The sequence below is a fragment of the Vollenhovia emeryi genome, unplaced genomic scaffold (assembly GCF_000949405.1).
Source record: "Vollenhovia emeryi isolate VEMERY1.0 unplaced genomic scaffold, V.emery_V1.0 DF939134.1, whole genome shotgun sequence".
In the NCBI taxonomy this organism is placed as follows: domain Eukaryota; kingdom Metazoa; phylum Arthropoda; class Insecta; order Hymenoptera; family Formicidae; genus Vollenhovia; species Vollenhovia emeryi.
This window is the reverse complement of record NW_011967232.1, coordinates 843585-856634: the sequence shown is the minus strand read 5'-3', so window position 1 is coordinate 856634 and position 13050 is coordinate 843585. Positions and strand designations below refer to the sequence as shown.

The window sequence follows — 13050 nt, the reverse complement described above, 5'->3', positions numbered from 1 at the left end:
GGAAGAAGAGATCAAGAAGAATATTAAGCTTGTTATCAACGAGATTGTTTTTCTCGAGGGAAAATTATTACACGAATAAAATTTGTTCGCCTTCTTCATTCCTTGATATCAAATTATGAATAACTGTCTCGGTTAACACCATAACGAGCCTGTTATATGTTCACACTGAATCTTACGTATACTTGGATTGGAATATGTATTGGAGTACATAATATGTATAATGAGGCAACGAGAAAGTGGGCCGAGGATATGTCACAGCTGTGGGTCGCCTAGTAAAGATTAAATAAGTAAAGATCTTAAAATATTCTTTGGAGTATTACGTACTCGGGTGTCAACGAATATCAGGACACTTCGCATCTCGAATGAATTTATCTTGGCACTCTTAGAATGGAGCGAATGACGTCTAAGTGCTCTCATCAAACGTCATAAGAACGGCAAACGTGCAAACGTATTTGACAAGTTGGATGTAACATCAATTAAAGATAAGATAATGTTTTTATAATATTGAGTACCGCGGTTAAAACCGCATCGTGAGAAAGAGAATATAAAAATTTAATAAAGTAATACATCGAGGAATTTAAAAACACAATATATTGAATAAATGAGAAAAAATTATTATTAAAATATACACATATTAATATATTATAAAGGAAGTAATATTTCAGAAATGTTTTAAAGATCCTAATTTACCCGTTAAGAGAGAACTGGTATAAAAATGTTAAAGATTTTTATTTGTAATACTTACAGAATTGTGTTGACAGGATTTTGGGTTCTACAATTCTATGTTGTTTTAAATATATAATTATATATATCTGTACACACAGTTATATTTTACATATAACTTTTTACGCATCTCTTTTTTAACTTTTGTGAAATGTAAATAACTTGAGCAGTAGAAAGAGGATTAAAAAGTTTTACGATTTAATGTTAATTAGAGAAAACCATGAAGTGTATACAAGAAGATCTCATTAAATATTATCAGAATGTAATTATATTGTTCAAGAACAAAGGCTCAACAAAGTTAAGGGCTTCTCTTCACCAAAGGGAGGAAGTTTCAAGTGTTCTCGAGACTCACGGAATAATTACACTGCCTCTTCTGAGGTTCACCTTTGCCTCGGCTATTCGCGTGCGCTTCCAAAAGAAAAAAAAAAGGTGGAAGTTTCGCGTTCGCGTGCTCTTACCCCGACATCAAGGTCGAGCTGGTTAAGACTTAGGAGGGATTTCTACATAATTAAAGTTGACTAATGACCTTGCTAATGGCGCGCATGCTTATGTTTCTCGACACAGATGCAAATGTCGAATGACGCGAATATTCTGCTCGACGTTGTTTAACGTCATTGGCCATTTCTCCATGATCTATTGAGAAAACTGCACATCTGTCGATCTTTCTGTCAATTAGTACGACAACAGCTACGAGCTGTGGCATAAAAAAAATACGGTGCATGTAACAATCGCGCCTGTTACATCGCGCATTTATTTGCTTCGAGACGGTAATTCCGGGAGAACGAGAGGCAAGGGCGGTTCGTTGCTTTCAGCTAGCCCGGGTATCCAGGGTTCGTCGCCATAGCGACACCCGAGCCATGGCTAGCCACCCCGTTCTACAGTATAGCCGGATGTAGACCGCGTAGGTTGAAAAATCCGAACGACGCGCTCTAATTAATCCGCTGATGCACAATTCAATTTGTGCTCTCGCTAAAAGTTACACAAGACGTAATCTAAATAACAGATTTACGTACGTATAGGCAAAATAAACGCTTATTTTTAGTCTCAAGCTTCAATAACGAAATCATTGTTCAACAAAAAGTCTCCTCTGACAAACAAATTTAAACAGAAATAGTCTATTTATCGTATATATTATTAATGAATATTTATAATTTATAGCAAATTATACTATAACCGAAGATATAAATTAATCATTTTAATTTAGAAATAAGTAAAATATATGATTATATATATATACATATATGTATATTAAAGTGAAAGTCGTGGAAAATTTATGACACCTGTTGTATAAATTTTATACAATTTTAAGATTTATTTCGATATATACAAAACATTGCTTCGTATTAATGGAGGTTACGCGCGTCGGTTTTCTTGTGAAAGTTTCCTCCACTCGGTTACCTTATCACTCAGTCAATTCGGACAATACGGAGGAAAGTAGTGAGATAATAACGATTGTCCGAATATTGTCGAGTAGCGACGTCGTAATATGCTCGCGCGTATATACTCCCACATTCAACGTACAAATATATAGAAACACGCATTCGCATGGATTCCGATCGTTAACGCGTTTTTTTTTTTTTTTACGCCGATCCTTACGAGTGTATAATTCATTCGGATAACGATCCACTTGTGGGATCCGAAGGGAGCGAGTCTCACACGTTGCGATTTATTTTATGGTGATTTTATGTCGGTCGGGAAATGACGTGCGTCGGGAGCGAATAAAACTAAGCCAACGCCTCCTTTTCTCCAATGTATCAGGAGAGTTGTTCTAATTCAGTCTTATAATTTCGCGCAATTCGGATATTCCGCAACGTAAAATGCAAGTTAGTTCAATCGGTTCACCGGCACGATCACAAGTAAGAATAGAAGATGATTTTTATAAAAATTGCAACTGGAATAATGAAAATCTCTGATTTGTAATGTAATTGAATTAAATCGCGTGGATCAAGATATCGAATCGCGGTGAGCAACCGATGAATTTGGCAACCGATTCGCTGCGAGTCGCCCGTTTTCACATGTCGTTATCCCTGGGCGTTTTAATGCGGGATCGTTAACGAAAGACTATTACAACGGTTGAAATCGCAACGTGCATGCAATATTACGCTATGCCTATATCACCGTTACGAAATGGCGTAACTAATTTTACAAACGGAACCTCTATGCGCTACACCATAAACCGCTACAAGAATATATGTGTACTATATTTGTCTACGTATATACGTACACACGTATATGTATATACATGTCTAGCACGAATGCGAATATATACCTGGCTATGTAAATGTATCTACATTTGTGTGATTTACATCTTGCTGGTAACGATACTTCCGTTAATCGTCCATCTCGCGTCGTGATTCCTAATCGCATCTCTCGGCTCTGCCAGATTTCTCAAACGTTTTCGGCATTTGTTCTCGAGGCGAATCATTTATTGAACTTATATTTTGATAGAAATTTTGAAAAATAAAGCGATATATATTTCGCAGTTTGCGCAGCAATTAAAATTGCTCCCGTCCGCTGGTTGTTATGAAATAAGATTCGATTGTGTGTTTCCGAAAGTGTCTTCACAATCGTGCTACGTTTGGAGTTAGGATTTCTGGTCTGGAAATCCCGGGATTATACAGTCTTCTTGCTTTCTTATCTCTTGTCTAACAATAAAGATTATACTAAGTAATATAAAGAGAAACGGATTTCAAAGTTGAATTATATACAAAATATCTTTAAGGAGCTAACCTCGCGCCTAATTGCGCATAAGGCATCACTAAAGACCATCAGTTTACCAGGACAACTGATTAACGCAAAAATCATATGCACCGGCATTATTGTCTCTATAGTTAGTACATCAAGCTAATTATCAGTTCATCACATTCTTCCACAAATTCTCTCTCTCTCTCTCTCTCTCTCTCTCCCTCTATGTAGATATTTGTATATCACATTTACACTTAACTGCTAGAGCATCTTACGATCAAGAGATGTATTTCCTTTTTGTTTCGAAAGCAACATGAAATTCTAAATGTGAAGGTACGCTTGAGAGACTGAAAAATGTCTTTTAAACAGCTCCGTGATATCCTTTGCGTATGAAACTTTTTAGGAATATTAATTGTGACTTATATCGTTTTCAACATCGATCAATACAAATATCAATAGTCTCTCGAGGTTTTCTGCGCTCTTCATACTTAATTCTAATTAAGGAAGTTCATCAATAATTGGTCCGCCTGTGATTAGATTTCGACACTCTGGAAATGTCGCTGGAACAGAGTCGTGTTCCGCTTTTCTCGCGGTACACTCGTCGAATGAATTTTCCGGAAAATGTCTCTCGGCTAGGTAACTCCAGCTGATTATTTGGCACATCTGTACGAGGTCGGCATGTAAAAGCTGCCCATTCGGAACTTGGTACTCCGTTCTTCCTGGGTGACCCGAAGGCACGGCTCGCTGCAAGTTCTCACTATCTCTCACATGTCCTCCGTGCTGAAACTGCCGATCAGACCGGGCTCTGTGTCCATATTAGAATCGCATTGCATCACCCACTCCCATATCCTCTTGGTGACGACTTTCTGGTCCACCGTAGTCTCCAGGCCGTAACTGTTGAGCAACTTTCTCAGCTTGTTCTTGTTCTCATCTACGTTGTGCCGGTCGTCCAAGATGGTATCGAGATAGAGCAGACTGTCGCCTCGCCTGGCGAGGCTCTCGCTTACATCGACCGACGTCGACGTCGCACTGTGGCTGATCTTACTGATGCACCACGAGTCCTTTAGGTACTTGTTGATCTCGGTCACATGCGGCCTCTTCTCCGGCTTGTGTTCAAACGCTCGCCTAAAGTATCGGAGTAACCTAGGAGTGAAGCGACGGAAAGTCGGTGGGATCTTGGTGGTGCGTCGCTTCAGCCATCGTTGGAAGGCCGAGTAGTCCGGGTCTTGGATCGGGTCGGCGCTCTGCCACGGCGGATTGCCGGTCAAACAAACGAAGAGGACGATGCCAAACTGCCAGCAGTCCGAGCTCCTCTTGCAAGCATACCTTTCGTTCTTGATGATTTCGTGAATCTCGGGCGGTTGAAACGGCACCCAGGTACAACGAATCTTGTTCACGAGGGTGCCTTCGCGCCTCGTGCACCCGAAATCGCATAGCTTCACCTTGCTCATGTCCTGCGCGAACACTAGCACGTTTTCCAGCTTGATGTCGCGATGGGCCAGTTGTTTCGAGTGGATGAAGTCGAGGGCCGAGGCAAGCTGACCGGCGATTCTCTTGCAGGCATCCTCGCTTATACCGCCGGCTTTCACGTTGCCGGCGAGATCGCCGTAGGGCGCGTATTCCTGCGCGAATACGAAACATTTATCCGCTTTAAAGGCGACGGCGTACGAGCATAGTATATTGGGATGCGGGCTGAGGTGGTACGAATAATGGAACTCTCGGAAGAAATCCTTTTCCGACGTGAGTTCTTGATGAACCGCTTTCAAGACCACCCTTGTCTGGGTGGCCCTGTGCGTCGCCAATAGGACTTTCGCGAAACTACCCTCGCCCAGAGTCTTCTCCACATTGTACTCCTTCGATAAGTCCAGTTCCTCGAGAGGCACCTCTTGCACTCTGTGAATGCCCGATTCTTTCTTCTCGTGTAGCTTCATCTGGAACGAGAAGAAAAGTGAAGGTTATTTTTAGACATTGATCTTTCTATTTTTGGTTCTTCATAATACGACACTGTATGGCGAGCGATGCTTAAGATCTACAAAAAATTGAGTTCAATAGATTAGATATTTAAAGGGAATTGCTTTATTTTAATTTCCAAATCAATTAATTCTGGACGCGTCTTGGTCTCGTATTATTATTTCAATTTATTTGCATCTATTTTCATTTCGTGTAGAAGCTGGCATATTTGTCCTTGCCATTTTCGTTCTGTATAGACCGCCTCCTCGTCGAGACCGGAAATTAGAATTTCATCTGTCCACATTGAAGGACGTCAACATTGATTTCATACTTGGATAACTCTCTGTCACAAAGGAATATTATCTCCGTCCCGTGGGAACAATGAATCTCAGGAATATACTACGCCTACAATCGTCAACGCGACAAACGCGCGACCATATTCAGGAACGTTCCCACGCTTCCTTCCGCAAAAAGATAATATTCACACTTCTTCTCCGATCGTGCAGCGCGCGTTCCAGTTCATAAATAGCAACGCGTAGATCAATCGCGGTTCTAGAATATGATATATCGCGAACACGTGCGATATTGTGGGTCGCGCGAAGTAGAAGCCGTCTGAAGAACGGTTCTCCCGGGTGACGTAACCATTCCTTAAATGAAAATACGAATCTTCTCTCATCAAATCTTTCCTTTAAACAACATTTTCAAGGAGTCCGCATATTTTTGCTGATTACATTTTAATAGAGAAAATAACATGAGCCGCATTTACTTTGAAATATGAAGTAAAATTTATTTCACGTAATTATTATTTTAAGAGAACAAATATCTAGAAACGAGCGTTGCCCGTCTGAAATTAGTAAGAAAAACTAACGTATAATTTACATTTTGTTACGGAAAATTCGATTATAGATTGGATTCAACGAACCTACAGATGAAAGCAAGTACTGGGAACTTTGTATAGCACGTGTACAACAGAAATCGCAAATTTCCCGTAAACTAGAATTTATCGGAATCCGTATGCCGTTGTTGCATAACGGCAATTTCAAGCAGACGTTGATCTATCTAACGATACTCCTTGCGGTTTTGGACCACCGTTTCTCTTCCAGTCGCACACGCCGCGTGATCTCGCACGTGCGTCATCAAACGCCGCGCTGCATCTGCTCTCTCGTGTAAATGGAATCGCGTGTTAGGTTCTTGTCCGATTTTACGATCACGCGTCTCGAGAATCGATAGTTTGGTTGGTTGAGCGCGCGGCGGGAGGAGTTTTTGGAACGTCGCCACTGGAGATGGCGATCCTCGTCCTTTTCGCGCGTACGCATTTTCACCGGTGGGTGCTTTCTCCTCACTGAAGTTCTCTCTTCAGCGAGAAGAACCGCGCTCTCGCGATGCAACGGAAAGCGTGAGAGTCGAGCCGGAGGGTGGCCGGGTGAACCCAGGACATTTAGACCCTTGCTAGATCAATAGCGAGGACCGCGCTCACGCTTTGGTCGACGGCGCGTGAGCCTGGTCGGCGCCGAATCCCAAAACTTTCCGCCCAAAACTCGCACGCGGATTTCGTTTACGCCGATCTGCCGATTTATCACAATTATAACGAGAAATAAGGCAGAGTTAAGTGTGATATGTTGAGGATTGAGCGCGCGCGAATAATAAAAGATGAGCTACATATCTGCCGATTGATACTTTTCTTTATTTTGCACGACTCAAGGATAATTCGAAACATTACATATTTTATTTACATTAAAGTACACTTTTAAAATACAATTTTTTTAAATACAAAAATTAATATTCGCGAAATTTTGATACGCGCATTACTTAAGTTCGTTTTACAATATATATGGCTATTTATTTTGTCTGATACGATCTGACAATGAAAGAGTACATATTCCTGATTCTTAGCGTTTTAAAGGGAAGCTCAGGTGCTTAACGAGAGTTAAGGGGTTTAAGTTGTATTTTTTACAGCTTATAGAAAGATCGTTCGTTATCAAGCCGCGACACACAGAGAGATCATCAAGAGACACCCAAACAACATACATGAAAAACAAACATCGTTCGTTTAACGACGAACATTTATCCAGTCGTTCCATAAATTTCTGGAGATCTGAGACCCAACGTAAATGTCGTCATGTGACGAAACGAATGCAATATGACGCGACGGACTTCGTGGGTGGGCGCGATCATGTATATTTTAATAACGTAATGCATCATATCGGGTACGGGACGAAGCGTCATATCGAGAGCTCTTTCTGATTAATTATTAATGTGATACGCGAATATACGTGTCCTTGCCTCGTGTATTTGGTCAGCGACTATTGTAAAAATGTCGCTATTTAAATCCACACTCGGTGTGTCATAGTGACTTTGATTTTGACAAATTGTAGATAACCGTGTCTCGCGTTCTCCTATTTTCTGTTCATTGTTTTATGTCACGGTTATTTTTTCACATTACCACCGGTTCGGACCGGTTAATTCTGACAAGCCTCAGAGGCACAGGTATATTTAGCATTTATGTTTACTGGGCACTCTATTTTAATACACGCGAGTTAGCGGCGTTTCACTTTGGTGTGCGTGCGTGAGTGCGTGCGTGCATGCGTGCACGCACACCGTGCGTTTAATGAGGCAATTTAGTCGACACGTATAGAATCGACAACTTATACGCGCCACAAGTGTGCGCGGAAATCATCTCTGTTAAGTCCTTGACAAGTGAAGCGTTCGTAAAAGTATGCCTTAGTGTGCTACGGTCAATTGTGATATTAATTTCTTATGATTCGTCGACAATTCATTACAATTTTTTGCATTTGTCGTTTCCTTATGCGACACGCTTTCATAAAAATTTTATAAAAATTCACACAGCATCATTTTAACAGCACAATTTTTATAATGTATCTCTAATTCTCAACAGAAATCTTTTAGAGTCCAATCGTACATAAAACGGACTTCAATATTAATGAATTCTTTTAATTGGGTTATTGAATACTCCGCTGTAAAGCTGGATAAATTTTACAGTAATTGCTGAGAATTAAAGTCTACATTAGAAAATTTGTGCACAGTTATAAATGAAAGTAACGCAGCTGCAATGACAGCGAAGTGATAACACAACACCAATACGTACCACGCAAAATTTGTTCGACAATCGACAGAAACTGTGTCACTTCACTCTGGTACACTGTGTCCAATGTATATGTGTAAATGTATCGGCAAATATGCGTAAAAATCACTTTTCTTCAGTTAAATCCCGACTAGCGCGTCCTCGTTTACATCTTCATCACGCGACGAGTCCTGACACGCGCATCAGCTGCTCACAAAGTATCACAAATGCCGAATCGAGTCAGCGCGCGCTGTAGAAATTGTATCAACCCTGTCCCCTGACAGCCTCGCTTTCGGAGCAGGTGTCACTTGAGAGCGCGGGCACGAAAATAGTGACTCCGGTAGGTATCGATACGACGACGCTCGGTCACATTTTCCGTGGTGCGCGTATCTCAAACGTCTGGAGCGTCGTGACGCTCCGCGTCGCTTTTATAGACCCGGTCGGGGGGCGCGCAGACGTGGTTTGTAAAAGGGTGCGGGACACACGACGGCGTCGGTTGTAGGGCGAACGTAACGGCGCGTCGCGCGGTGGCTTTTTTTAACGGGCGCATTATGCGAATCGACGAGTCGCGTCGTTACGGTGAGACGGACACTTCGATAAATAGAGGAAGTTACCTGGGACGGGATGTACCCACAGAATTCTTCCACGTGCCGCCGTTGATCGATTGTGCGCTATCCTTAGTCACGAATTGCCGTTCAGGGAGGGAAAAAATTGTTATATCTTGCCGATTAAATGTTTGTCGATATGCGCTCGTTGCAAAAGGATCGTGGGAAATATTAATCGTGGACACAAATTGGATGTCTCTTTCTTAAATTCTGCTTGTATTAGCGCCCATTAATTTTCCGCAACCGAATTGATCGCTTATCGTGTTCGATAACAGCGCGTTCTCGAGATTTAGGAGCGAGGGCACGATAACTACACACGAGTAATAAGAATTCCTGCGAGCGAAAGCGATGCGTGAGATGACGAGCAAGACCTCGTGTAAAAATTGAGATTGACCTATAACATTTTTTTCTCACCGATTCGTAGGGACGAGAGAGAATAATAATACCTGTCTTTTATTCTTTCAAGTCGTTCTTTATTGTCTGCATGGCTGTGAATTTTGCAAGTATAAAGCCATTTTGATATCAACCGAATCCGCAAAGTATATTTTCGTACCTGCACGAATGGATTATTGACTTAAAGTGAATTTATTGACTTTCCGCCGCCAGTTTAATATTCCAGCTTCCATGAATATAGAGCCAAATAAGAGAGGAAACGTCACGTGATCACTGCGATCGACCTCCGCTTTTATAATTTATCATCATAATTATATTTTCTTGCATGCATCTATCGCGTTGCAATTTAAAAAAGTTTTATTAATTGTTATCTGCGATCTAAATGTTCTAAATGTTAAGGATTGAAATGCCCCGGGGCGACTACAAATCTCACACTTGTCTCCCGCGGTTACGTTTCACCTGATATTATTTTCTTAAATTCACCGCGAACGTTGTTAAATAATGCGGATTACGCGTTCGTCGTGAATCCGAATTTACACCTGAAAGTATTTTTAAAATGTATGTCAAGTATACGGAGGGTCCATAGAGATGTTCGGCTGTGTACAGCCGAATATTAAAGATATAAATAGGGGAAACGGTCGCGCGATGGAAGTAAAGTACAAGTGCGAGTTATTGTATAATCACGGCGAATCGTCGACTCGCATCCCCTAATTCGCAAAGATTACGCGAAAGATCTTGACGTCGGCGGATTTCGAGAAACAGAAAGAATCTAGGTTGCACGGAAATATATTGGCGTCATCGAACTCGTATACTTACGTTCACCTACGTGTGTTTGAGTACGAGTCCCATGAGACAGCAAGTAGAACAACGGAGCTGACTTATAAATGGGGAAAATCCCGAGGCACTCGTATACATTGACTTTTATTACTAACGACAAATGCGCTACCAAAACGTGACGAAATTTTATAGCGAATCTGGCTTCGCAGCGGCGTCTGTCTTTAACTATAATTAGATTTTCGCGGATGCGGCTATTGTCTATTTTGCGAAGCAACTGACTAATCGTGCAACACCAGTCTCGTGCGCTTGCCAAGCAGCCACTGAACTTTGCGAACATTTATTATTCGCAGAGGACTTTCTTCACGATTATTCTTTCGCATTTGTGAACTTTGTCATCTAACGATACTAGGAAGTTTGCGGGGGGGGGGAAGGTATTAAAATAATTCACACACAGCTCTATATATCTCACTAAATCCAACTTAAGCTTATTCATGGTAAAAGTACAATTTATGTCACTGTTGGACAAATAAAGGTACACGAGACAACACCATTAAGGTGGCTGTGTCTCGAGGAATTCCTCGAATAGAGTGAGGACTGTCGACTGAAAAGCGAATCGAAACGGAGGATGGAAAAAGAAAAAAGGAACAGCGGGAAGGAAACAGAGGGGAGAAAAAGATATAAGGGCGGACGTGTGTCGAAGAGGATTTATCCTCGACATATGTCTGTGAATGTGGTCCACCTACGCGGACACAGATACACATATCGATCTCGCCCACGTGTGGATCCGCGAGATGAGAGCGATTCAATCGCGCGCGCACGCACACACACGCACAACAATGACGCAATTTATAAGTAAAAAGGGACGTGCAAGAAGAAGGACAAGAGCGACGGCTCTCGCGGAGCTACCACCGCGACCGAATTGAGAGTAGGTATATAATTATCGAGCCGAACGCGTTTCGCGGAACGCGGTTGACGAAACATCTATATTGGAGAACCGCGAGATCTTCATCGCAAACCATGGCGCGTTAGTATCTCGAATTCTTCTTTATTCCTCGGTATTTTCCTGTATATTTTCTCGCGCCCTAATGTCTTCTGGGTAAATTTTTCTAAAATAAAACATTAGTGGAATATTATAATTCATAATGTCGATGTGGTTCAGTATATTTAATAAAGTGCTTCATCGCAGTTTCCTGCTTCCAAACGCTTGGTCAAGTATTGTATATTGACTTCTGACGCAGTGGGTTTTGGCGATTTGCAAATTAGTTTCTTTGTACCATTACTTTGCATTTCTCTAGATTCTAAGAGATTTCGTAACAATAAGATTCTGAGAGATTTCGCAGTTTCCGCCAACTCGGAGAGTTGATTTAACTTTGGCTCGGTTTAATGGATGTAAGGACGCCTTTGTGTTCGCCGTTGTTTCTACGCGCATCAATCATTGCAGCTGCGATAAACAAAAATACATGCGTGATACATAGCGCGTACAATTGAAAAAGAAGATGCGATTCTGCGAAGCTACTGTACTCTGATACCGAGCTATCTTCTTTTTCTGGCAACCTTGATTTTTCTTGTTGCCCTCGTTGGATTCTTTATCTCTCTCATTTATCTGTCGATAAGTTTAATTTACAGCTTCAATAACCAGTTATAGGCTATTCCTTATTCCATCTATTCCGTCTATTCACTTTTCGCGCAAATAGAATATTACGATTAAGCATCGTGGCAGAGATAAGAAATAATAGATTAATAGATTTTCATTCTCTACCGAAGGAAGGAAATGGGAAAATTTATTTGTTTCTACAATCTATTTTATAATTCTGGTTTATTCCACTTCTATATGGTCTACGTAGTTGTTTTAAAGTTAGTATCCAATTACTATTTAACGATCCATTTTTACGAGCTGGAGCCCCTTCGTCCTGTTCTGTGTGGTTGAGATAAACTCTCGTAGGACCTTACACACTTCCTTAATTGCGCAGTAGCTGTTTCGCATTTGCGGCAACGACAAACGGCGTATCGGCGCCAGGAGATTATCGTTCGAGGGAAAAGAGCAAACATACGGTTCATGTTGCTTACTTACCTTAACACCGGCAACGTGCGTCAAACTGACTATTTTTAGTCTTCTCTGTTTTCAGTTAGAACGTTAAGAAAAAATACGGGAGCGCATGGAGCAGGTGCCGAAACGCTGCGAATAGTAGCAGCACGAGTAAAGAGGCGACGATGACTAATTTAAGAGTCGCGATGTACGCATTATTTTAATGCACTCAATCGAATGCACTGTACGTGCGTTCATTGCTCCCATTTGAGGGCCGTTTGGTTCCGTTTATAGGGGTGGCCGCAAATTCATAAGATATGTATCTAATAAATCTGCTGTAAGCAAAAACGTCGAAAAAGCAAAAGCTTTCAAGTTATAAGCAATTAGGAGTAAAAAGTAAAATTTGAAAGTTTTTCATGGAACAGAATAACATATTGAATCGCATGTGTGTGTGCACAAATTGCCGCTAACAAATTTGAAGGTATACTAGATCGCATATGTAAAAAGGAAAACAATATATTGTTATAGAAACAGGGATATGATTATAAAGAGGGCAAAATATTGGGATTTTATCTCACTAGCATTCGGTGGTATGATTTGATTTTCAAAACGGCTTCGTGAAATGTTTAACGAAATATTTATACTCGTGAGAATTGTACATTATTCGCTGAGAATTGTCAAATATTCCAATATATATTTCAAGAACTCTTTTTTTATTTGTTTTTATTAATTTGCAAAATTCTTTAACACAATTTTCCATTAATTGAGAGAAATTATATCTAAATAAATAAATTAATGCTTAACTATAA

General features: G+C 40.9%; 1 protein-coding gene across 1 annotated transcript; it reads right to left on the bottom strand.

Moving 5' to 3' along the window:
* Window positions 1-2748: 2748 nt before the first annotated feature.
* LOC105567779 (serine/threonine-protein kinase SBK1) lies at window positions 2749-8847 on the bottom strand. The gene is made up of 2 exons (XM_012022913.1): window positions 8465-8847; window positions 2749-5339 (listed from the first exon to the last, which is right to left on the bottom strand). The coding sequence occupies exon 2, from the start codon at window positions 5337-5339 to the stop codon at window positions 4173-4175; it is 1167 nt and encodes a 388-aa protein (XP_011878303.1). The 5' UTR covers window positions 8465-8847; the 3' UTR covers window positions 2749-4172.
* Between the last annotated feature and the right edge of the window lie 4203 nt (window positions 8848-13050).

What these genes read in the sequence shown, in the direction of transcription:
- LOC105567779 (XM_012022913.1), bottom strand. Translation starts at nt 5,339, where the DNA reads ATGAAGCTACACGAGAAGAAAGAATCGGGCATTCACAGAGTGCAAGAG.